Source organism: Emydura macquarii, unplaced genomic scaffold (assembly GCF_026122565.2).
Source record: "Emydura macquarii macquarii isolate MOO-44397 ecotype Brisbane River unplaced genomic scaffold, CSIRO-AGI_Emac_v2 contig_1348, whole genome shotgun sequence".
Classification (NCBI taxonomy): domain Eukaryota; kingdom Metazoa; phylum Chordata; order Testudines; family Chelidae; genus Emydura; species Emydura macquarii.
The window spans coordinates 10,031,445-10,058,178 of NW_027131485.1; the positions used below are offsets into that span (position 1 = coordinate 10,031,445).

The following is a 26,734-nucleotide window of genomic DNA, read 5'->3' on the forward strand; positions in this document are numbered from 1 at the left end:
GATACAGAAGGGTGATTAGGAAAGAGCTCCAAAGGCTAATACAGGGATTCCATGCAACCACAGAAGGCAGGTTAAGGGATGGTGGGAAAGACAGGCCACACGCCAGCTGGCCGGGCACTCAGACACGCTGGAGCCAAGGGCTCAGCCTACCGAGCTGGCGGAGCCTGGAAGCACCACCGAGCTGATAGATTTAGTGTCCTGGAGGGGCCGGGGAGAGGTGAGTTGCAGGGGCTGCTTGGAGAAGGGGGCAGCTATGGAACACTTACTCCAGAGTTGTGAGGCTTCTGTTAACAACTAAGGCCTCTGCCAGGGCTTTGGCCCCGTTCACACCGATCGATGCCACCTGGAGGCTGCAAGAGAACAAGGAACATTCAGTTCAATTCACGCCAAGCTATCCCAGCCAGCCTAAGCCCGACAGATTTGCATTACAGCAAGCTGGCAAACCAGATCCCGAGAAAGCCGGCCTGCCGTGGATGGCTTTGCCCGCCAAAGCCACTCTTCTCCTAGCACGTTCATCCTGCCGAGGAGCGCTGCAGCCCTGAGGAGAACGAGCCTGCAGCGAAGGCATTGATCCAGCCGAGGATTTATGTATGAGCTGGGGAGACGGCAGCGCGTTCTCTATTAAAGCACTGGCCCTGCTGAACGACTCTCCAATAAACAAAAAGGAAGCTGTGGCTGGAGTCCAACACAGACAGACACAACAGTCACTGAGAGCTAATTGACTTGTCTGATGGGCTCTAGAGCTACGTAGCGGGGCTGACACTGCCGCCCGGCGGCTGGCTCCCTGCAGGACATGGTGCTGAAGATCAGTATGGCAGGTACCTATAATTATCCCCCAGCTGCAAAGGACTTATTTCCAATGAATTATCAGCCTGCAGGGGCCCCCCTTCCAGTAGACGCTGATGCAGACTTGATTAGCTCTTGCACTTCACCTGGGGCAGGCGCAGCTAAAATCCCAGCAGTCCCTCTGCCTATGACAACACAATGGCAACGAAAGAGACACACGTCTCGCAGAATTTCTAATGGACTCAGCCCCCAGGAAACACGGCTCAACCATTCACCCTCAGACAATATCTCCCCTTCCCCAGCCCGTGGCCACTCTTCTCCGCTCACACTCCCATCTCACTCTGGCACACTGGTTACCGTCACTTTAGTGCTCAACGAGCAGAATCTAGTGTCACTCTATGGCTCAGCCTGCCTCGACCAGCCATGCACCTTACCCACTCCGTAGCTGACAGGAGCCTTTGCCTAGTGGGGCAGGTGCAACTAGCTAGCTACCAAACTCTCCAAAAGGCTGGAGGCATGAGGGGCAGGGGAGCAGCAGGTTCTGTTTGGCTGGAGGGTCACTTACCAACTGAGTGCCCCTGCTTTGAGCACCACTATACATTTCACATGCAGGGCGTATTCCAACCCCCGTCTATTCCTGTGCAGCGTGGACACTTACTAGAGGGTGGTGAGGGTGGTGTTCACCTTCAGAGCAGCAGCCAGGGCAATCATGCCGTCATCGCCAATAGCATTCTCCTGCAAACTGAAACACAGCACGTGCCACATGATGGCATGTATGGCCCCGCTCCCCTAGAGCGCAGACACAGGGACACACGGGTCACATGGGCGACAGACACGGTTGGATGTTTAATGGCTCCCGACAGGGTCAGGACACAAGCGGGCTCCCCTAATCAGTATGCCTTGAAATACTGCAGCTTCCAGTCAACACACGCCATACCACTACACAGACCACTGCACCATGGGAGATGGGGGGGTACTGGCAGGCCTGTAGAACTGCCAAGTGAAGGATTCCAGCCGCTTGGAAATAAGGCGTACATTTTTATCAGTGAGGGTCATTAGCCACTGGAACAGCTGACCACAGGTCGTGGTGCCTTCTCCATCACTGGCAATTTTTACATCAAGATTGGATGTCTTGCTAAAAGATCTGCTCTGGGAATTATTTTGGGGCAGGTCTCTGGCCTGTGTGATACAGGAGGTCGGCCTAGATCAGTGATTCTCAACCTTTCCAGACTACTGTCCCCTTTCCAGAGGCTGATTTGTCTTGCGTTCCCCAAGTTTCACCTCATTTAAAAACGACTTGCTTACAAAATCAGACATAAAAATACAAAAGTCTCACAGCACACTACTGAAAAACTGCTTATTTCCTCATTTTTACCATATCATTAGAAAATAAATCAATGGGATTATAAATATTGTACTTATATTTCAGTTTATAGTCTATAAAACATATAAACAAGTCGTTGTCTGTATGAAATGTTAGTTTGTACTGACTGTGCTAGTGTTTTTTCTGTAGCCGGTTGTAAAACTAGGCAAATATCGAGATGAGTTGATGTCCCTCCTGGAAGAGCTCTGTGTGCCCCGGCTTGAGAACCACTGGCTGGGATGATCCCATCCCGCCTGACCTAGGACTCTGCGTCGATGAAGCCCACAGGGCAGTGAATAGATCTCTCTCAATAGTGTGAAATTCAGAGGGGCCAGGCCGTGAGATACAAAGAAACAAAAATACCTAATCTAGGGTGACCAGATGTCCTGATATTAGGGGTTCTGTCTGTATATGCAGGTATCCCCCACCCCCTGAAAAAAAAAAGCGTCCTGATTTTTCACACTTGCTCTCTGGGCACCCTCCCCTAACAAAGCAACAGTAACACGAGGCAGAGCAGTCTGGCCTGGTAACAGTTAACAGAACTTCCTCCTCCCAGCAGGCCCCAGGATGAGAGGAGCTGGGCAACTGGGAGAGGCAGGGTCCCTGGGAGGATCTGCAAAACGTCTAGGGCGTGTTCGGCGGGACCCCCTGCTGGAGCTGGCCGGGCAGAGGTAAGTGACTAGGCCACAGTGAGACGGGCGCATTTCCTGACTGGAACCTGTTCTGTTGGGCGAGCAAAGGTGCAGGAGACCCCAGAGAGAATCTCCCTCACCACACAGCTGAGCCCACAAAAAGGGATTGACCAAGCTGGCCCCCCCTGCCAGAGACAGTCACTGAGCCAAGCAAGATGCACTCCCTGAGATGGCTCCGCGACGCCCCCACAGCACAGGGCGGTGGGATTGCTGTGGAGAGGGGAAGGGGTCCCGCTCTGCTCCTTCAGCACAAACTCCTCGCTCCCCGCAAGTACATGCTTGAACGCCTTGGCCCCCTGCCCCCCGAGCCCTGAGGCAGCCGGACAGGGAGATGTGCTGCAGTCATCACTTACTCGAGGCTGGTCAGGCTTGTGTTGGAGTGTAGTGCTTGGGCCAGCGCCTTGGCAGCCTTCGACTGAATGAAGTTCCACTGCAGGCTGTGCAAAGAAAACGAGACGAAGGGTTACCACTTGGGGGCAGCACGAGATTCTGCAAAGAGGGTGAAGCCCCTGGCCAGGGGAAGGACCCTTCTTGGGGGAGCCAGCTGGAAGGAGGTGACACCTCTCCACAAGCTATTCTGGCAAGATTTAAACTCAAGTAACTGCATCCCGCCCAATGAAATCCCCTCTCCGCTTTGTACCGGACACAGCATCCTTCTGCACAGCCTGCCCATAACCGTCGCTTAACAGTCTTGGGCGCTACTAAACAGCTGCTGCCTTCCACCCCAGAGGTAGCAGCATTTTGGTGGTTGGTGAAGGGTTGTGATCTCCAGGGGGTGCGAATATCGTTTGTAATTCTGTAAATCCGTGTATCTGAGGCTTGCAAGCACCACTCTGCAACTCAGGCCATCACACCACTGTGTAAGAATCAATCAGTAACACAGAAGCTTCGATTAATCCGTAATTAATAAAAGGAAATGAGGCCTTGGGGCTCTTCAGCCTTAAAGAAATGACACAGAAGAAGGGCTGGTGAAAGTGGCGAGCCTGACAGTGCTGGAGAGAGTAAGTCACAGCATGTCCAGCAGCTCCACACCACCCTGCCTGCCGCCCTTAACTTGGAACTGCAGGTCTTAGCCGGACGGGCTCCAGGCAAGAGAGTTCAGTGTCTAGGGCCCATTCAACCTTTTACATCTGCAAAGGCTGCCAGCAATGAGAGGGACCTGGGATGTTGACTCTTAGTCACCAATGAAAAGGCATGCTACGCTAACCAGGTAGGTGAGGTAATAAGTGTAATATCTTCTAATGGACCAACTTCTGTTGGTGAGCGAGACCAGCTTTCGAGTGCCACATACCTCTTCTTTAGTGCTGGGGAAACCACTCACAGGCCAGGGCTCCCCTATAAACTTACATTGGTATAACTACGTCGTTCAGGGGTGTGAAAAATCCACACCCCTAAGCAATGCAGCTCTACCACCTAACCCCCAGTGTAGACAGCACTATGTCAACGGGAGAGCTTCTCCCATCAGCATAGCACCCGCCTCTCGGAGAGGTGGATTAACCACACCGGCACGACAGGAGAAATTCTCCCATCAGCATAGTAGCATCGTCACTGAAGTGCTACAGCAGCACAGCTGCACCAGTGCGGTGTTGTAAGTGCAGATCTGCCCTGCGTATCACAGCTAAAGACACGTGGAACAGATTGTTAAGCGAAAGTTATTCCAAGAGAGCATTCAAGGCAAAGTGTCCTTTTAACATCTCTTCAGTCACAGGAAAAAAGAGGGTGATTGGTTTACGGATTATTGTAATAAACTATAAATTGAGTGGCTCTATTAAAACCATGATTTTTTTAAATATCTAGCCAAGTTATGAATTTAGTCTCCCAGGCTCATCTTTTAAAGATGTTGAGCAGGATTCCTTTGAAGATGAGAACTGAGAGGTCAGCTACGGAGTGATCATTTTGTGATAAAGTGTTTGCCCACAAGTGATAAAGACAAAAAAATACTTTATCATTTTTCTGTGTGAGTTCATTCAAGAGCATAGTGACTGTCTAGTTTCACCCACATCGCTGTTATTGGGGCATTCGGTGCACTGGATGAGGTATACCACTTGCGGTGATAGGTTTTTTTGACTACAACTGCACACTGAATGGATGTTTGTCAGAGCACTATCCACATTGACTCCAAGATCTCTTTCTTGAGTGGAACAGCTAACTCAGACCCCACTATTTTGTGTGTATAGTTGGGATAATGTTTTCCAATGTGCATTACTTTGCATTTATCAACATGGAATTTATCAGCCATTTTCATGCCGTCACCTAGTTTTGTGAGATCCCTTTGTAACTCTTCGCAGTCTGCTTTGCACTTAACTATCTTGAGTCATTTTGTATTGTCTTCAAACAATCCCAACTCCCTGTTTACTCTTTTTTTCCAGATCATTTAGGAATATGTTGAACAGCCCTGGTCCCAGTACAGATCCTTGGGTGCCCACTATTTAGCTCTCTCCATTGTGAAAAATGAACATTTATTCCTATCCTTTGTTTTCTATGTTTTAACCAGTTACTGATCTAGGAGAGTACATTCCTTCTTATCCCATGACAGCTTATTATACCTAAGAGCCTTTAGTGATGCCTCCTGAAAGTCCAGGTACATTATATTGCCTGGATCACCCTTGTCCACATGCTTATTGAGCCCCCCAAAGAATTCCAATAGATGGGAGATTATGCCTCACCATTTACAAAAGCCGTGTTAACTCTTCCCCAATATAGTGTGTTTATCTGTGTGTCTGATAATTTTGTTCTTTAGTATAGTTTCAACAAATTTGCCTGATACTGAAGTTAGGCTTTTCAGCCTATAATTGCCAGGATCACCACTGGAGCCTTGTTTAAAAATTGGCGTTACATTAGCTATCCTCCAGCCATCTGATATAGAGGCTGATTTAAGTGATAAGTTGCATACCATAGTTAGTAGTTCTGCAATTTTGTATTTGAGTTCCTTCAGAACTCTTGAGTGATACCAACTGGTCCTGAAGACTTATTAATGTTAAATAGAGCAATTTGTTCCAAAACCTCTTCTGTTGACACCTCTCCTCAGATTTGTCACCTAAAAAGAAAGGCTCAGGTGTGAGACTCCCTCACATCCTCTGCAGCAAAAACTGATGCAAAGAATTAATTTAGCTTCTCCACAACGGTCTTGTCTTCCCTCACTGGTACTGTAGCATCTTGATTGTCTAATGGCCCCACTGATTGTTTGGCTTCCAACTTCTGAAGCACTTAATTTTTTTGCTGTTAATTTTTGTGTCTTTTGCTAGTTGCTCTTCAGATTCTTTTTTAGCCTGCCCAATTATACTTTTACACTTGACTTGCCAGAGTGTATGCTCCTTTCTATTTTCCTCAGTAGGATTGACATACAATTTTTAAAGGATGGTTTTTTGCCTCTAATCGTCTCTTTTACTCTGTTTAGCCATGGTGGCATTTTTTTGGTCCTTTTCCTGTTTTTAATTTGGGTTATACATTTAGTTTGAGCCTCTATTATGGTGTTTTTCAAAAGTTTCCATGCAGCTTGCAGGCATTTCACTCTTGTGACTGACTGTTCCTTTTCATTTCCAATTTTGTATAGTTCTGCTTTTTGAAGTTAAAAGCTACTGTGGAGGGTTTCTTTAGTATTTCCCCCTTACAGAATGTTAATTTTAATTACACTATGGTCACTATTACCGAGCAATTCAACTATATTCACCTCTTGGACCAGATCCTGTGCTCTACTTAAGACTAAATCAAGAATTGCCTCTCCCCTTGGGAGTTCCAGGACTAGCTTCTCCAGGAAGCAGTTATTAATGGATTTATGGCTCATTATAACAATCTGTAACCCATTAACTCCTCCCCCCCATTTTTGTCCTATGACTGCAGCGATATTAACGGCCCACATCACCTTGAATGATCTCTTAGTTTAGCATAATTAGTTACCATGTATTCTATCTGTTCCATCTTGTATTTAGCTGTGACACCTTTCTCAGAGCTGAAGAAGAGCTCTGTGTAACTTGAAGGCTTATTGCTCTCACCAACAGAAGTTGGTCCAATAAAATATATTACCTCACCCACCTTGTCTCTCATATACTGGGATCAACACAGCAGAATCACAAAGTAACAGTTTTCAGTCTCTACTGGCCTGGGCGGGATCCGAACCAGTGAGCTAGATGCAGGCTGTGCCATGCTGCCCCTGAAAATGGAATCCTAGTGCTGACACCACCGAGCAGGGAGCCCACCCCTTTCCACTCAGCTGAGAGGGACAGAGGCTCAGGATGGATGTTGCAGGCTGTTCACTTGCTGCAGGGACAGGGAAGCTAAAGAGAAGGAACCAAAAACGAGGGCCAAGGTGAAACTCACTGCAGGGACATGAGCGCCTGGTTCTCTTTCATCGCTAGTGCAATGGCCTTGACTCCTTCATCATGCAACAGATTCGCTGCTAGGCTAGAGACAAAGTACAGAGAAATGAGTTAAACACAGAGTGATGCATTACACATGCCTCTTGCAGGACAAAATGTGATGCGGGAGGAAAGAGACAATAGGATGAAGTTAAAAGGCAATTAATGGGGAACAAATCAAAGGAAAAACTTGGTTTTTTACACTGGAATGGATGATTAATCTGTGGAACTCACTGCTGCAAGACCTGGAGGCAATCACCTTCAAGGTTTCAAAATGGAACTAAACATTTTAGCACCAGAAGAGTGTGCACCAACACTAGTCAGGATCATATTGAAAGGGCTCACTCCATCCTCATACTTCAGGGCATCTACTAATCATTAGCTGGGGTCAGGAAGATTCTACCCCTTCTCCCTGCGCCCCCAATGGCATGATATTTCACAATGGCTTATGTTTTCTTCTGAAGCAGTCATTGGTAACTTCTGGAAGCAGGCTGCTGCTCTAGATGGATCACTGTCTTATCTGCTGAGGCAAGTTACTCCAGAGGGATCATTAGTTACTTCCACTCTGGATATTCTAGATTATGCTTTTCACACAACTCCAAGTTACAGGATGGTTAAGCCAAGCACAAGTTCTCTGCTTACACACTGATGAGCCCGAGAGTCAAGGCCAGATCATGCCTACTGAGAAACCCCAGGAGCGTAAACTGGCAGAGGTCCTGGAGTATCCTGGCTGGGGGTTGCCACTGGAAAGTCCACACCCTCCCCAGCCTGCTGCCCCTTTTGGCCTGCTCACCTGTGTTTGGGCTTAAACAGCCCCTCTAGGAGAGCCTGCCGGGCAGACCTGGAGTCTGCAGAAGCTGATGCTGGCCCTGGAGGTGGGGGGAGGATGGTGCTGTGAAGAGCAGCTCTCTTGCCCCGACTCCTCCCCACCCAAGTACAAACCCCCAAAGGCAGCAGAAGCACTGCCATGCAGCGTGCAGGCAGAGGAACTGCAGGGAGGTGGGAGGAGGCAAATACCCTCCCTCATAGGAAAAAAAAAACAGGTGATGATATGGCTCTGGGTACTAGATCTGGAAAGGGCCACTCGGTCATCCTACAACACCCCACCCTCTCCCCCCGCTGTCAGCCATCGCAGCGCTGCTCCTTGTCACACCTTCTCCTTGGCCAGTCTAGTGTTTCCTGGGGAGTCTGTCCCCAGCCCAGTGGGTCTCGCTGTCCAACAGACTCACCTGATACCCAGCCTGAGCGCTGCCCATCGCCCCAAGGTGCACTCCCTTGGCCACCGGTGTTCGACCGCTGCATATCAACAGCACAACTGCCCCCACACACACGCGCGCGGCTCCCCTGCACCTACCCGAGGGCTGTACTGGTGTCGAGCACACAGCGTAACCTACACCCACTGGAGCTGGGGGGAGGATCCATACTTTGAAAGTTGGCTGACTTACTCTAGGTTTCTCAGCGTGTGGTTAGCTTGCAGAGCGTTGGCTATGGCCGGCGCCCCCTCTTGGCTGATGGAATTCTCCCGAAGGCTACGAAAAGACAAGAGACAAGACAGGTCACTGGGTGTAGATCTCCTCCTTCCAGGGCGGGGAGCGGGGACAGCTCAGACATTTCTCATTCACTTCCGGACACTTTTTGTATTTTAGGGCAAACAAATCAAACCTACTGCTGCTTGGGCCAGTAGGGAGGCGGTAGCATGAAGACGAGAGCTCTCCAGGGCGAGGCCACCTGGCCCATACAGGCGAACGTTCAGTGCATGAGCAGCTGCTGTAGTCACACACGTGCGTCTCAAGAGGAAAAAGGATTTCCCTGAACAAAGCCCCTCCCTCTGCCTTCACCCACACACAACCTTCCTAGGCCGGGCCCTGGCCCTCTGCTCTTCATAGCCAGCGAAAATTCCCCTATTAGGGGAGGGAGCAAAAATCCATTTTGGAATGATCAAGCACGGCCTTCTAGCCCACCCCAGGTTTTCCTCTTGCACAGCTCCCAGTACTTTCTGAGGTCATGCGGCTGCTCCCTCACTCCACCCGGTGATTGCCTGCTCCACAAGTCAGAGGTAGCCATAATTTCCATCTCACTTTGGGACTGAAATCAGCCTGGCTCACACACTCCCCTGCCCCACACCTCTGACACAGTGTGTTACTACAGTGCCATTGTTGTACCCTATCTGTATGGGTGTGCAAGCCATGGTGGGGAGGATGCAGGGAGCAGGCAGACCCGCTGGAGTGGCTGGGTGGGATGCGGCATGGCCAGAGGGAACAATTGCTGCATCTCCAAAACGGGAGACTTGATAGATGCACGAACGTGTGCTCCCCAGTGCCAGGCCCTCTGTGAGCTCTGCCTAACCTTGCAGACAAAACGCCTCCAGCAACTGCTGCCCGGACAGTATCCTTTGGCAGGAGGCCACACTGCAGCTCTGCCTTTCAAAGACACAGTAGATCCTATAAAGGTGTTTACTACATCTGCCAGTGACCTGTCACCTGAAGTTGACATTTTGTTTTTATTCTTGTAATTTAAAATTGAATGCTTTGTAAGAAAGCTCCAGGAATTGCCTTTTTATTCAGTGGCTGCCATCAGCCATGCCTGTTGGGAACGGAATGATGTAGGAACAAACTTGGAGAGGCTTAGTGGAACGTCATGTGTTATTAAGCAGCCTCTTGCAGGCCTTAACGTCCTTTCCATGGTGATAACCAAGGAACAACCTATAGATTTGTGTTTCCATTGGTATCTGATCTGCATCTTTGTGATTTAGCCTATTTCAATTTTTTTTTAATGTATTGTCCTCAGTTATACATAACATTGCAGCATACTGGTCACATTTTCCCAGAAATTTTCCCAGGGTGGGAGGCCATGCTTCAACACCAAGAAACTCATGCTGTAGCTAGTGCAAAAAACAAGATCACTGCCAGAGAGACCTGGGAGATGCTGCGCCAATGACACAATTCTTATTGTGACAGCACTTTGCAGCTCTAGCCAGATGGCCAGCCAGTCTCCGTGGTCGCGATCTGACCAGAGGATTGTTGGGAAGAGGGGAGAGCTGAGATCAAGACTTACTTCAGGCTGATGAGGCCCTGGTTGGAGCGCAGCGCGCCTATCAGCGCAGTGACCCCCGCGTTGCTGATTGAATTGCTCTGGAGACTAAAACACAAAGAGACACGACAGAGTCACAGCAGGAACGATGCCGTGAGCATTTGCCCCAGCGCAGCGTTAGGTGGGTCGCCATGAATTTACCTTTTGTCTTTAAGAGTGAACTAATCCTGGCAAAATGTGCCTGCCTGTTGGGAATCCTGGACGGGTAGGTGGAGCCTGCCCAAACGAAACACCCCACCCCCACCAGTGAGGGAGGGGCCACCAAGCCAGGAATCAGCTAACCAGTGGGGGACCCCGAAAGATAAAGCAGGAGCGAGGGTCATAGGGTCTGCCTGAAGATGTGAGGCAGGTAGAGGTCAATCAATAGGCCCCATACGTGCAGAGCACGTCCCTGCCCAGCTTCCTCTTCTGGGACCGACGGATGCCCATCAAGGCCACTGCCAAGAGGCAGTGTGGGGCCACAGTGTGGGGCCACAGACGGGAGTGTGCAAAGGAAAAGATGGGGGAAGTTCAGCCAAGTTCTGGAGGAGCTAAAGAAGGGTTTGCCCTGGTGCACTGGAGGCAGGTATGCGCTGAGGTCCCCCCTCTTGGCGCAGAAGGGGAGGCCTTGGGGCATCTGTGAACCACCCCCAACATACATCTGTGCTCGGTGAGAAGACCAAAGGCCTCTGTGCAGCTGGACAGAGGCAGTCCAGGCAGCAGCAGCACACAATGCCAGGTTACATGCCCCGGTCCTGACCAGGAAGGAATGCATCTGCCAGGTCGCTCCGTGTCTAAAACTAGTCAGTCCCGGCCCTCTGCTGAGACTCCCAGCAAGGGCAGATGAGTTTTGTGATGGAGCTCGTGAGGACGTGGACAATGGACAGCAACTCATTTCACCAAACATCCCTCAGGAAAATAACTTGGGGCACAACAGACAAGGGCTGGATTCCAACTGGGGAAGTAGAGGCTCCTTATGCCATCCCCAGTCCCCTTGTTTTGTTTGATGACCTACCTGCTGCTACCCTCCGCTAAAACTATCAGTGCACCTCAATGCAGACTCACAGGGAGACTCTCTGGAACGGATTCCCTGCAGGAAATGCTGCTGTGCAATGACCACGAGACCATCACACCCATTGCAATTTCCCTCAGCCCTGCAGATTGTCAATGGGAAATTTCCTACTGGCCCCTTCTCTTCGACAGCCCCTACTGCTTTCCATGGACATGAGCTGGGGGAACAGACAACGACGGTGTAGGCGGCAACCCCTGGGTCGCATGACGCTGGTCTTTGGAGATCTGAGTGGTGGAGCACCCTCTGAACAAGCACTCCTTAGCAGTAAAGAACAATGCTTCAGGGTGCCCCCAGCACTCAAGCCGCAAGGGACTTACTCCAGGGTTGTGAGACTGTGATTCACTCTCAGAGCTTCAGCCAAGGCTACAGAGCCAGTGTCTCCCACGCAGTTACTAGAGAGTCTGAGACAAAGAAAAGGAAGATCAGCCATTACCTGTTCGCAGCTGCTGAGTACAGTCAGAGCCCCAGAGGCAGGGGGGCCCAATCGGTCTCTGAGAAAAGCCAGCAGGTGCCCCCCCTTCAGTGCCCTTGGCCACCCTAATGAGGGGATGGCTTTGTTTTCTCATAGCAGGAAAAGCAAAAGTTCCCAAGGCTGAGCCCCCAGAAGGCCAGTTATAGCCCGGGAAAGGAGGAGCTAGGAGGGTGACAAGGCCCAGCACTTTAGCAGCAGTACGGACACCTTTGTCTGGATTCTGTGTCTGATTGCCCGCGTTCCCGACCCATACTGCTGGGCTGTGGGGAATGTTTGCTTCGTGAGCCGTCGCCCGCTTATAAAGGGTCACTTGGGGCTCTCTTCTTACTTATATTGTGACCGTTGCTGTGTTACCTGGGCGGTGCTAAGACATTAAAGTGAACTGATGCCAACAGCCAATGTACAAATCAACAGCTGGCCCAGCTGTTCCTTCTGCCCCTTCACCCACTGGCAGGACAAATACTATCTGGCTACAAGCCCACGTAAGAAAAAGCCAGAGCAAATAAACGCATCTTGCACTGCTTCCTAAACTGTGTCCTCACTCTCTCCTTGGCAGAGCATAGGAGGAAGCTAATTCCAAAGCTGAAAGTGCTCCAAAGGCAATTCCATTCTGCCCATCCCCGGGAGATCGGCCCTTTCCATAGAATCAGAGCGATGTAGGTCTAGAAGGGACCTTGAGAGGTCATCTAGTCCAGCGCCCTGTGCAGAGGCAGAACCAAGTAAGCCTAGATCGTCCTGACAGGTGTTTGTCCAAACTGTTCTTAAAACCTTCCAGTGACGGGGATTCCACAACCTCCCTTGGAAGCCTGTTCCAGAGCTTAACTAACCTTATGGCTGGAAAGCTTTTCCAGATAGCTAACCTAAATCTCCTTTTCTGGCAACTACGCCCGTTACTTCTTGTCCTACCTTCAATGGACATGGAGAGCAATTGATCACCATCCTCTTGTTAACAGCCCTTAACAGATTTGAAGACTTATCAGATCCCCACTCAGTTTCCTTTTCTCAAGTCTAAACATGCCCAGCTTTTTTAACCTTTCCTCGTAGGTCAGGTTTTCTAAACCTTGTTGCATTTTTGTTGCTCTCTTCTAGACTCTTTCCAATTTGTCCACGTCTTTCCTAAAGTGTGGCACCCAGAACTGGACACGACACAGGACTCCAACTGAGGCCTCACCAATGCTGAGTAGAGTGGGACAATTACCTCCTGTGTCTTACACACGACGTTCCTGGGATTGCACCTAGAATAATATTAGCCTTTCACAACTGCACCACATTAGTGACTCGTTCTATCTGTGATCCGCTATAACCCCCACATCCTTTTCAGCAGTGCTACCGCCTTGCCAGTTATTCCCCATTTTGTAGTTGTGCAGCTGATTTTTGGTTCCTTAGTGTAGGACTTTGTTCTTGTCTTTATTGAATTTCATCTTGTTGATTTCAGATCAATTCTCTGATGTGTCAAGGTCATTTTGAATTCTAATCCTGCCTTCCAAAGTACTTGCAACCCCTCCCAGCTTGGTGTCATCTGCAGATTTTATAAGCATCCTCTCTACTCCATTACCCAAGTTATTAATGAAAATATTGACTAGTACCAGTCCCAGGACAGATCCCTGCAGGAACCTACTACATACGCCCTCCCAGTTTCACAGTGAACCATTGATAATTACTCTCCAAGTATGGTCTTTCAACCTGTTGTGCACCCACCTTACAGTAATTTCATCTAGACCATATTTCCCTAGTTTGCTTATAAGACTGTCGTGAGGGTCTGTCAAAAGCCTTACTAAAAACTAGGAAATATCACATCTACTGCTCCCCCTCACCCGCCCAATCAAGTAGTCGAGTAACCCTATCGAAGGAAATTAAGTCAGTTAGGCATGATTTGCTCTTGACAAATCTATGCTGACTAGCCCTTATAACACTATTACGCTCAAGGTGCTCACAAACTGATTGTTTAGTAATTTGCTCCAGTATCTTTCCAGGTATCAATTTTAGGTTGACTGGTCTGTAAATCCCTGGGTCCTCTTTGTTCCCATTTTTAAAGACAGGTGCTAGGTTTGCCTTTCTTCAGTCCCTTGCGATCTCACCCGTCCTCCAGGAGTTCTTGAATTTAATTGCTAACAATTCCAAGATTGCTTCACCTAGTTCCTTAGTGCCCTAGGATGGATTTGATCAGGCCCTGCCGACTTGAATATATCTAACTTACCTGAACATTCTTTAACCTGTTCTTCCCCTGTTTTGGCTTCGCATGGAAATGTCATTGGGAGGGAATTTTTCTGGGGAGTTTCAAAGCATAATCCCAGACATGTGTTTGGCTTTAGGGCTGGTCTGATTTGTGTTCCCTGACAACGGTGGTTAATGTTTGAGGAGGGGATGGGGGGGGGGGGGCGCGTTTCTGGTGAATGCTCCCTGCTGTCAGCAGCTTTCCTTACAGTAATGGGCATGTCCAGGCCCTCTCCAGGGTAAGTTATTAACATCAGAATGAGCGTGACCAGACTGTCCCCTTCAAACAGATCTCTCCCTCCTCTGGTGGAAAAGGGACCATGGAGGTCTGGCTCTTCACAGGTCCAGTGAGGCACGCTGGGGACGGGGTGGGCAGTGGGTACAAATGGAGTAAGGTGGCCACTCATCCATTCCCAGAACACCAGACATCCTGGTACTTCCAAGAACAGCGTGACCTCACCCCCACCAGTGTGAGCCCAAGCCTGCCAACATGATGGTGTATGTGAGGTCACCCTGCCTGGGTGGTGCAATTTCTAAGAGCCAGAGGGTCCTGAGCAGCGTCCCCTATCTGATATCGGAGAAAACCACACCCGGTTTTGTGCCAATATGGACAGGGAAAAACCTCTCAAAAAGGGGACGATGTGGTTTGATCTGAGACGAGCGGCCTCCTTACACTGGAGGGAGGAATGGGAGATGCATATCTTCCCCCCTTGCACCTCATAGAGATTCCTCCAGAGATGCAATACAGCTAGCTGTCACCTTCAAGGTGGGAGCCTCTCTCCCCTTTAACGGGAATCCCTGCCAACATGGCTGCCAAGCACCCGGGCATTCAGGGAGCACGGCTGTGCCAGAGCAGCTGGAGAGGCGCAGATGCTCTGCGTGGATGGCCCTGTGCCCATGCAGATCGCGGACATCCCTTCCAATCTCAAGATAACCACAGGATTTTGGGGCCAGATGTTTGCCTCTTCTGCAGGAGGGCACTCAGCAGCGAGCAGGGGATGAGCAGAGGTCAAATCCTGGCCTCCCGATGAAGAATGCACAGGAAACCATGGAAGGGGAGCCTCATGGGATTTCCTGGCCCTGACTGGCTGTTACCACACATTACCGTCTCACCCCACTTCTGTCCCACTGATGATGATAGCCACACATACATCCACATACACACAAAGCTGTACATAGGGTGTGGTGTTTGCACTCTTATACAACAGAAGGGATGGATGTCCATTTCATAGACTCAGATTTTAAAGACGGAAGGGACCAATCTAGTCTGACCTCCTGCACAATGCAGGCCACAGAACCTCACCCACCCACCCCTGTAATAAATCTCCAGCCTATGACTGAGTTATTAAAATCCTCAAATCATGGTTTAAAGACTTTAAAGTACAGAGAATCCACCAGCAAGTGAGCTATACCCCATGCTACAGAGGAAGGTGAAAAACCCCCAGAGCCTTTGCCAATCTGCCCTGGGGGAAAGTTCCTTCCTGATTCCAAATACGACGATCAGTTAAACCCTGAGCATATGGGCAAGATTCACCAGCCAGACACCCAAGAAAGAATTCTCTGTAATAACTCAGAACCCATCCCATCAAACGTCCCTTCACAGGCCATTGGCATATCTATCACCAGTAGTCAAAGATCAGTCAATTGCCAAACTAAACTGTCCCATCATACCATCCCCTCCATAAATGTATCAAGCTCAGTTTTGAAGCTAGCTAGGTTTATTGCCCCCACTGCACCCTTGGAAGGCTATTCCAGAACTTCATTCTTCTGATGGTTAGAAACCTGCATCTAATTTCACGTCTAAACTTCCTGATGACCAGTTTATATCCATTAGCTCTTGTGTCCACATTGGCGCTGAACTTAAATAATTCCTCTCCCTCTCTGGTATTTATCCCTCTGATGTATTTATAGAGATCAATCATATCTCCCCATAACCTTCTTTTGGTTAGGCTAAATAAGACAAGCTCTTTGAGTCTCCTCTCATAAGGTAGGTTTTCCGTTTCTCAGATCATCCTAGTAGCCCTTCTCTGCACCTGGTCCAGTTTGAGTTCATCTTTCTTAAACATGGGGGCCAGAACTGCACACAATATTCCAGATGAGGTCTCACCAGCACCTTGTATAACGGTACTAACACCTCCTTATCGCTACTGGAAATACCTCGTCTGATGCATCCAAGGACCGCATTAGCTTTTTTCACTGCCACATCACATTGGTGGCTCATAGTCATCCTTTGATCAACCAATACACCCAGGTCCTTCTTCTCCTCTGTCACTTCCAACTGATGCATCCCCAGCTTATAGCAGAAATTCTTGTTATTAGTCCCTAAATATATGACCTTGCACTTTCCACTATTAAATTTCATCCTATTTCTATTACTCCAGTTTACAAGATCATCCAGATCTTCCTGTAGGATATCCGGATCCTTCTATGTATGGGCAATACCTCCCAACTTTGTGTTGTCCGCAAACTTTATTAGCACATTCCCACTTTTTGTGCCAAGGTCAGTAATAAAAAGGTGAAATAAGATTGGTCCCAAGGCTGATCCCTGAAGAACTCCACTAGTAACCTCTCTCCAGCCTGACAGGTCACCTTTCAGTATGACCCATTGTAGCCTCCCCTTTAACCAGTTCCTTATCCACCTTTCAATTTTCATATTAATCCCCATCTTTTCCAATTTAAGTAATAATTCCCCATGTGGAACCGTATCAAATGCCTTACTGAAATCTAGATAAATTAGATCCACTGCATTCCCTTTGTCTAAAAAGTCTGTTATCTTCTCAAAAAAGATCAGGTTAGTCTGTCACAATCTAACTTTTGTAAAGCCATGTTGTATTTAATCCCAATTACCGTTAACCTCGATGTCCTTAACTACTTTCTCTTTCAAAAAATTTTCCAAGACCTTGCATACTACTGAAGTCAAACTAACAGGCCTGTAGTTACCCGGATCACTTTTTTTCCCTTTCTTAAAAACAGGAACTGTGTTAGCAATTCTCCAGTCATATGGTACAGCCCCGGAGTTTACAGATTCATTAAAATCCTTGCTAATGGCCTTGCAATTTCATGTACTAGTTCCTTTAATATCCTTGGATGGAGATTCACTATCGGATCCCTGGTGATCTACTGCAAGATACGGCTCACAGAGACTCTGGTGAGTACAAAAACATTCCTTCCATGCTTATGAAAGGACTCCCTGCCCTCCCACCCGACGGCATATAAAGCAACCTCTGAGCCCAATACACTTAGGAAAAGATTCTATCATTCTGAGCCACAGTCTCTTCCTCCATGAGAAACCCCGCTAATTACAAAGGGACCGCCCATGGAATAAGGGTGGCAAAATCTGGCCTTTCCTGTACACCATGCCATAACAGGTTGGGACAGATCCTAGGGGGACTCAGAAGCCAGTGTTCCCCTCAATCATTGTTCATCTCTCTATTAATGTGTAACTTCTCTGTCAATCCTTACATCAGTTCCCTGAGATTCCTGTTCTGCTTCAGTGCTTCTGCTATTTGCTTTGCACCTTGGGGCCCAATGGAGTTCTTCTGAAGGCTGCAAAGAAAACAGAATTATCCATAAACTTCAAAAAGAGAGAGAGTCACCTCTCCATCAAGAACACATTTTAACTTTCTTTTCCGCACTTGGGCTCTCTCATCTCTGGTGATGCACTTCTGCCTCTGTATAATCTGTACTCCAACAATACACAGGGGCAGTTTTGTTGCACATGTCTTTGCTATTTATACCTTCATCCCATCTCTGATCATGAGCTACTAGACGTAGATCCTTCAATTCTCTGTGGATAGATGCCCCAGGTAAGATAGCGGGTGGACTTTTCCATCAGCGTGGAGGATGGCAGAATAGCTGGCCTGGTCATATGAAGTAACGGCCATGATAGTGATGCTACCAGCCATTACCATGTCAACATACATCATCATCTTTAAGTCAGATGCCAAAGGGTTGTAGCCTCCTTGCCAGTCAGGCATCACAGACTGACATATAAACTCCCTGTTATTTGCCTTCTTAGACCTGACCTTAGAATCATAGCAATGCAGGGCTGGAAGGGACCTTGAGAGGTCATCTAGTCCAGTCCTCTGGGCTGAAGCAGAGCCAATTAAACCTAGACCAGCTCTGACAGGTGTTTGTCCAACCTGTTCTTAGAAGCTTATTCCAGAGCTGAACTGTCCTTAGAGTTAGAAAGATTTTCCCAATATCTAACCCAAATCTCTCTTGCTGCCAATTAAGCCCATTTCTTTTTGTCCTACCTTAAGTGGACATGGAGAACAATTCATCACCGTCTTGTTATAACAGCCCTTCATGTATCTGAACACTGTTATCCGCTCCCCCCTCTGTCTTCTTTTCTCAAGACTAAACATGCTCATTTTTTTAACCTTTCCTAACAGGGCAGGTTTTCTAAACCTTTGATCATTTTTGTTGCTGTCCTCTGGACTCTCTCTAATTCATCCCCATCTTTCCTAAACTGTAAAGTTCCAGAGGGGTAGCCATGTTAGTCTGTATACAGCAAAAACCCCACCTCCCACTGTCCCGAGCTCTGCTCTAGCCCTGCCCCCTAACCGTGGCTCTGGCCTCGGCTTTCCGCCCTGCCTCCTGGTCCTGGCACCTGGCCGCTGTTCTCCACTCGGTCCCCGGTTGCGTGGCCCTGCTCCCAGCTGCAGCCTCCAGCCTGATCGTGGCCACACTCCCAGCACAGCTGCAGGAGGAGGGCCAGGGGGTGCAGACAAGAGTAAGGGTGGAAGCAACCTAAAACGTTTGGGTGGTTAGAATAAATGAGATAGATTGGGTGTGACCCAGGCAAACAAGCCAGGCACCAATCTTCATCAGGGTCCACCTGCACCCCAGGTTTCCTTCAGATAGGCTCCGTCCTGCCCCCTCCTGCTCCTTGAGCAGAAGAGCATCTCTTTCCACACACGTCCTCTGCCCGCTTTTGGGCACGGCAATTGCAGTAGATTTAGCACATTGCAGGCAAATGGGATTGAGGGAAAGTGGCTCCCATCAAATGAAAACCAGCTTTGATGTGAGCAGTGCCAGCTTCTTTGTGTGAAATGGCGGTGCCCCGGTGAGTGGATCTGGGCACAACCCACCAATGGAGGAGAAGGCGTGTTGAGTGGAGTGCAAAGACATGATTCGCTGTCTGAGTAGAGACATGGAGAGCGGTCAGATTGCGGGGTCCAGGGCGACTGCTCCATCTGCTTGGGCTTTCAGCTGGCCCTGACCAGCAGGCCAAGCCAAGGAGCAGAATTAGCGGCATGAGCGCCGCAATGCTGCCCTTGTCGAGGACAGTGGAAAGGGGCAGACAGGAAACCATACGGGAGCCCCAGGGTCAGAATCACTCACTGCAAAGTTGTCAGCTTGTGGTTGGTTAAAAGGGCCTCAGCCAGGAATTTTGCACCATCTTCCTTGATCACATTATTCTGGAGGCTGCAAAGGAAAAACAACACAATGATTGTAGAAAACCTGGGAATTAGAGTGGGATGGAGACAGACACTGTCCCAGCCTGTCTCATATAGACGTGCCAGCTCCTGGAGGTTCAGAGGCAAAGGTATAAAAGAATAAATCCCCATGAGCCTAAGCTTCCTGTTCTGCTTTTTCCTGCTGCCCCTCCTCCCGATTCTTGGCCGCCCGCCTTTTGGCCTGTGGGATTGAGGAGGGACTGTCTCCTGCCCCCTTAGAAGCCTACCTCTTCCCCATTTCCTGTCTCCCTGCCTTGTGTGTAAGGTGCGGGGTTGTGTTACATGTTCCAATAGCCTCTTGTTTCTCTCTTCTCCTACAAAGAGAATGGGGGAGGAGGGAGAATTCAAAGTAGTTCTGGATAGTTGGGCCCAGGAAAAGACGATATAAGCAGAGCTGACCTCAGCTTGACTCCCTGGCAGGAACAAAGCCCCAGATCCATCACGTCTCAAACTGGGGTTGGGATTGGGGGTATTCAAAATCCAGATCTCAATTTAGTGTCTTGAGCCAATCTCTAGATCTACTGGGCTTAATTCTGATTTCGTACTGGTTTCTCACTGGCATAACTTCATAGACTTCAAAAGAGTTATTCCTGATTTACACCGGCGTCTGAGAGGAGCATCAGACCCACTGGATCCATAACTGAGGAAGCACAAAACTCAACAGGTGAGGGAATTACTTGAACAATTCCTTTGATTTCAGTCCACATGGGCCCAAAAGTCCAACAACTCCAAAACCTCAGAGTGAAACTTAGTCAAAACCACTGAGCTTCTCCTCATTTCATAGCCAAAGTGCAAGTGACAGGACAGGCAAAAGTGCAAATTTTACACTTACGAATAAGCAGTGTGCTTATAGATCAAGACAATTTGCCCTGGACATCTTATTAAAGAAGACGGATGGCAGAAAAAATCCAAGAACCACAATGCAGATGTTATTGTGTCCCTCACTGCAGGAAAGCCTAGCACGAACACACAGCAGTGATAGTCAGAGACCTCTGCCATTCAGATGCACATTTCAACCCAACACTGCATGCAATATTTCTAATGGTGGAACAATTTTGACATGCACCATAAACCACAGCATTACACATCTACCATTTCAGCTGGGCATCTAGAGAGAGCTAACTAGAAACTCCAAGGCACCTTCTCCTGGGTCCACAGTAAAATTAAGATAGACACTCAGGTGTCACCTGCTTCTGCCAAAGCCCTGTCAGGAAAGGATTGTTCCTAGACATTGCAAGCGACACATCATTTCTATGGCTACTGCATTTGTGACAACTACCTGATGCAAGCTGACTGTACTTGCACTGGGATAAAGGCAGCCATTTACTACCCAAGATCTTTTTAGTCTAGTCATTTGAACATCTTATAGCCAGTGAGATGAAGACTGTTCACAACCCACAGAGCGCTCTCTCCCCCATATAATTTTGTCTATTAGGAATTTGCTTTCGGAAGAAGCCAAGGAAGGGAAACAAACAGCACTTACTTCAGCGAGAGCAGGACTTGGTTTATTTTCAGTGCATCAGCCAGTGCTTTTGCTCCTTTGGGTCCGATGGCATTACTGCGAAGGCTGGGGAGAAGGCAGAGCAAGGAAAAAGAAGGACAGAAAAGCTAAAGTTAGAAAATCAGAAAAATCAGGACAAGAACAAAACTTGTCTGACAAGGGAGAGTTAAGGGTGGACCTTCAGTGTAAACCTTGATTTTCCTGGCCGCTGTGGCTTTAGCCTCCATTCCTGGAACTCAGGATCTCTTTATTGTGGTTTAATAGATCATCATGGGAGGAGTGAAGAGTCAAATGTCCATCATTTCAGAGATTCATAGCTACGGCCAGATGGGACCACTGTGATCATCTAGTCTGAACACATCTAGTAGAACACAGGCCATAGGTCTTCCCCGAATTAACTCCTGTTTGAACTACAGCAGATCTTTTAGAAAACGATCCAGTCTTGACTGAAAACTTGCCAGTGATGGAGAATCCACCATAACCCTTGGTAAATTATTCCAATGGTTAATTACCCTCACTGTTAAAATTTGTACCTTATTTCCAGTCTGAATTTCTTGCTTTCGACTTCCAGCCATTGGGCCTTGTTAGAGCTTTGTCTGCTCCACTGAAGAGCCTCTTATCAACTTTTGGTTTCACACGTAGCTATTTACAGACTGTAATCAAGTCACCCCTTAACCTTAGCTCTGTTAAGCTAAACAGACTGAAGAAGCTCAATCTGTCATGATAAGGCAGGTTTTCTAATCCTTGAATCATCTTCGGGGCTCTTCTCTGAACCCTCTCCAATTATCAACATCCTTTTTGAACTGGGGACTCCAGAACTGGACCCACTATTTCAGCATTGGTCACACCAGTGCCAAACAGAGGTACTATAACCTCTCTGCTCCTACTTGATATTCCTCTCTTTATACATCCAAGGACCGCATGAGCTCTTTTGGCCACAGTGTCACATTGGGAGCTCATCATCAGCTGATTATCCATCATCACCCCCCAAGTCTTCTCCAGAGTCAGTGCTTCCCAGGGTAGAGTGACCCATCCTGCAAGCACAGCCTTACATTCTTTGTTCCCAGATGTACTCAACTTTTTAGATGGAAAGTTATACATTTCACACAAATGTGGTGTCCCCTGGCTATTGTTATAGAAAATGATTTACATCACAAATAAATAACTATGAAATTGCAGTTGTAGAGAGAGAGTTCTTCACTCTCCAGGAAGGAATCATACAGCACCTTTGTCACAGGTCATGTTCCACATTTGGGCCATGACAGGCTGTGACATATGTTTGGCATTTTTAATATACTAGTCATTTATAACAGGCTACTGACTTCCGCCGTTAGTTTCCATGTTCCCAGGGTCTGATCCAATGTCCACTAAAGTCAATGGAAAGACTCCCATAGCCTTCAACAGATATTGGATCAGGCCACCAAGAAACTAGAAATGAATGTGGCGTACGTGTAGCCAGAATTCTTTGCGATGGACTCTGCACAGTCACGCTCATTATGAGATGCGCTGGTGGACATCAGAGCTGCCCTGCCAGCGTATCCCTCGAGTGGGAAGTGCAAGGGCCACATCCAGAAGAATCATACAATCTGGTGTGCCCACTCATTCTGAATGTGGGGGGAATAGAGAAGGGGTTTAACAACCTTTGATTTTTTTTCACAAGAGGGCATCACATCAACTTTTCTTACTGGATTCCAGCATTCAAGCAGCTTTTGGGTTGGAATTTTTTAATTTGATGACTTTTTCGTTATGGACATCTGATTTCCAAAAAAGAAAATAAGCCAGACAACGAACATTTCTCCCATCAGTCACCAGTCTAAAATTCTACCACAATGACATTAATCTCTTCTGAGAATTGATTACGTTGCGTAGGAGGCCTCCTCCAATCTGGAGAAATTAAGTCAGGTAATGTAACCAGTTCTATTTCATTGATTTTCATGAAGGAAAAAGTTGACGGCACATGAGTGTGCTGCAGGTGCCCGTGTTTGCCCACAGGGTGGACTACATCAACTAGGAAACATACAACACTTACTCAAGTACCATCAGGCTCCTGTTGACCATCAGTGATCTGGCGAGGGCTTTGGCCCCTTTGTTACTGATCTGGTTTTCTGCCAAGCTGCCCAGGAAAAGAAACTGGAGTTAGTGTATAGTCTAAGGAGAATTAATACAATTCTTAGCCCGTTACATCCCTACAAGCCCACTGCTGGCCACATAAACTGCCACGGACACAGCTGAGGAATTTATATGGACAGGGAAGGCTGTTATAACAGGGAGTGTATAATGGAGGTGACCATATTACCTTTGACAAGTCCAATTCCATTGACTCATTATAAGATGATGTTAACCCTTTGGGAACCAGTTGATCCCTAGGTTTATGTCATCAGGGGACTATGGGCAATAGCAGGAGCAGGGATTGCTGCTGGCTGTTGAGAGACCTAGCCAGATTGGCATTCATTCCTGCAATGAGTCCCACGGCCCCTGTGAGCCATCCCTGTCCTTGGCTGTGATCGATGGCTCTCCCTGGCTGGGCCCCAGGAGGGCAGTGGGAAGGTGCTGTATTGCATTTGGGCAGGCAGTGACTCCTGGGGAAGGGAGACGGAGCCCGTGCAGGGGCAGAGAGCTGTAGGAAGGAAGAGGTAGGTGGGAAAGGCAGACTCTCCGCTTACTTGGGGTCTGGTGCTCCCAGAGAGGGGAAGAGCCACGAACTCGTTCCCAGGAGCAGTGCAGAATGTGAAGCAGAAGAACACTATACTCAGCCATGGTGTACTATGGGGCAGCCATTTGGCCCCCAATCTTCAGACATGGGCCACTACCCAGACCTGACTTTATCATCCCATATAAAACTCTCAGACTCAGGGATCTTAAGGTCAGAAAGGACCATCATGAGCTGCTAGCCTGACCTCCTGCACATCACAGGCCATAGAACCTCCCCCACCCACTCCTGTCACAGACCCCTAACCTCTGGCTGTGTCATTGAGATCCCCCAACCTCATCTGAGAGACTCCAGTCAGCTGCCAGCATATGTCACTGCGTAGTTACCTGCACTGCTGACTTTGAAGGCACCGGTACTGCTTGTGGCCTGACAACTTTAGTGGCGAAATGCCGATTCTTAGAACAGCTCAGAGGGAGCCTGCCTTGGAAAGCGCCCTGTTTCTACCACACTTCAGTGTCTGAGCCAATGGGGACTATTCCTTGTTAAGTCCACATTCCCCCCCCACCCCAAGAGAGCATCCACCCTGGAAGTCCCCCAGTTGAAGGAGGTATTTGCTGGTCATTTAAAATGGCATTGAGCACCAGTTTCAAAGGCAGGTTGGTTACCCAAACGTCCAGGGGCTTAGGCAGTTACCTCCATGCATTGACCTACCAGAACATATCTAAACTGGCTCCACAACAACATTAATATGGATAAAAATGTCATCTGTAGTGTGAAGAAGATGACTAGTGTGTGGCCAGGGTTTGCAAGTCAAGACATAAGAACTGCCATACTGGGTCAGATCAATGGCCCATCTAGCCCAGTATCCTGTCTCTGATAACAGCCAGTGCCAGACGCTTCTGGCAGTTGGAGGTTTAGGGACCCCCAGAGCGTGGGGCTGTGTTCCTGACCATCTGGGCTAATAGCCATTGGTGAACCTATCCTCCGTGTACTTATCTAGTTCTTTTTTGACCCCAGTTATGCTTTTGGCCTTCACAACATCCCCTGGCAATGAGTTCCACAGGCTGACTGTGCATTGGGTGATGAAATACTTCCTTTTATTTGTTGTATTAATTTCACTGGGTGACCCCTGGTGCTTGTGTTATGTGAAGGGGTAAACCACACTTCCTTATTCACTTTCTCCACACCACTCATGATTTTATAGACCTATATCATATCCCCCCTCTTTTCTAAGATGAACAGTCACAGTCCTTTTAATCTCTTGTGTGGAAGCTGTTCCATACCTCTTCTCTGCACCTTTTCCAATTCTAATGTATCTTTTTTTAAATGGAGCGACCAGAACTGCACACAGTATTCAAGGTGTGGGCGTCCCATAGATTTATACAGCAGGATGATGATATTTTTGTCTTTTATTCTCTCTCTTTCTTAATGGTGCCTGTGCTGTTCGCTTTTTTGGCTGCTGCTACACACTGAACGGATGAACAGGCAGAGATACACGGTGCAATGCTGTGTTGAGGACACATCTTACAACACAGCTTAGATCTTGTGAATGTTTCAAATCTTCCTGCACCTTTAACTAAAATCACCACCACAGAGACACCCCAAAATATTATGAACACAACCAATACCTCATCTTTTGAATCTGACAATCCTTCACGCTCAGCACACTGCCCAACAGCTCCATCACATTGTCCTTAAACTTGTTGTTGTCCAGCCTGGCCAGCAAAGCAAAACAGAAGAGACGGCGGAGAACAAATCAGTTTAATAATATGAGGAGGAGAAGAAAATGTTCCCAATGAGCTGCTGAGTGGGAGAGCTAGGTCCTGATCTGTGCAGCTTCCATGCTCAACCCCATCAGAGGCAGTGTGTTCCCTGAGAAGCTGCCTTTCACAGGGAAGCCTGCCTCCATCCACCATCCTCCCCAGCAAGGAGCAGAGAGCCGTCCCTCATGGCTAGAGCATGTTCCATATGCACAGCACCGGAAGAGTGTTTTCTCCATTATAACTCAGTTACACTTACCAGCATTCCAGGATAACTGTAGGAGGCGCTATTCTTCCAAAGATAATGTCCTCTAAAAACTTGGATATACTTCATTTACACACACAAAAATCACATTTCAGTCCTTTGGATTCCTCCCAGGAGAGATACTGTAGGAGTGTAAACCCTATTCCAGCGCAGTGATACAGGACGCTGCCCTGCCCTAGAGGCCTCTCTTTCTCAGTATTTTAAGATGGCACCAAGTTGTAGCTGCCATAGGTCATGTGCTTAACATAAAATACATGCTCTAGATATGCACAATACTAAAATGTACTGTGTTGAAGCCAGTGCCAGTCCTTGCCACCTGCACATACTTTGTCCACATGTCGCTATGTCTGATATTAGGGGCAGCTGACTTGTGGGGATGTCTATCCAACGGGGTGCTGAACCAGCCTCACACTGGCAGTATTAGCGATTCAACAGACCCCCTGGATTGCTCAGGGACTGACAGTGGATCACAAAATCTTCTACCTGTGAGCTGCTGATTCTGACCCAGCCAGCCCAGTAATATCTAAAAGTCTTAGTAGTCTTTTAAGGGCTGTCTATTGGCCAGTGTGAAATGAGTTGGTGATCTGAGCCCCATCTCTAGCGGAGAAGTGCCCATGTCATCCCTCACCCAATTAAATTGACACCTATTAAGTAGTTCAAGGAAAACTGCTTGTCTCCTATTAGTCTTGTTATCTCTACCAGTCCCCCAAGCAAGAACCCCAGTTCCAGACTCTGGGGTCTCCTCAGAGGCCCCCATAATGCAATCCTAGAGGCTCTCAGGAAAGCTCATCAGACACTATTCACATAGGTAATAACTCAGCACGCTTTTGGGCGTATTAGCACAGCCACTTTCACGTCTCCTGCTCCTTTCAGCTAAAGAACACATGGCATTTGAATATTTGAATATACACTTTAAAGGCCAGAAGGGACCATCATAATCATTTAGTCTGACCTCCTGCATATCGCAGGCCACAGAACCTCACCCATCTACTCCTGCAATAGACCCTTGATTAATCACACCTTTAATCACCCCTGTGACATAGGTATTATCATCTCCCCTTTACAAGTGGAAA

At 48.1% G+C, this 26,734-nt stretch overlaps 1 protein-coding gene across 1 annotated transcript in view; it reads right to left on the bottom strand.

Annotated features, from left to right (window-relative positions):
• The window catches only part of NLRC3 (NLR family CARD domain containing 3), a 42,664-nt gene that overhangs the window by 4,947 nt on the left and 10,983 nt on the right, over positions 1 to 26,734 (bottom strand). The window contains exons 4-15 of the mRNA XM_067551101.1: positions 25,265 to 25,351; positions 23,016 to 23,099; positions 20,969 to 21,052; positions 19,370 to 19,453; positions 17,486 to 17,569; positions 11,655 to 11,738; positions 10,251 to 10,334; positions 8,642 to 8,725; positions 7,159 to 7,242; positions 3,195 to 3,278; positions 1,445 to 1,528; positions 267 to 350 (exon numbers count right to left, since the gene is read on the bottom strand). Of these exons, the coding sequence (XP_067407202.1) occupies positions 267 to 350; positions 1,445 to 1,528; positions 3,195 to 3,278; positions 7,159 to 7,242; positions 8,642 to 8,725; positions 10,251 to 10,334; positions 11,655 to 11,738; positions 17,486 to 17,569; positions 19,370 to 19,453; positions 20,969 to 21,052; positions 23,016 to 23,099; positions 25,265 to 25,351 (1,011 nt within the window). The remainder of the gene's footprint in view (positions 1 to 266; positions 351 to 1,444; positions 1,529 to 3,194; positions 3,279 to 7,158; positions 7,243 to 8,641; positions 8,726 to 10,250; positions 10,335 to 11,654; positions 11,739 to 17,485; positions 17,570 to 19,369; positions 19,454 to 20,968; positions 21,053 to 23,015; positions 23,100 to 25,264; positions 25,352 to 26,734) is intronic.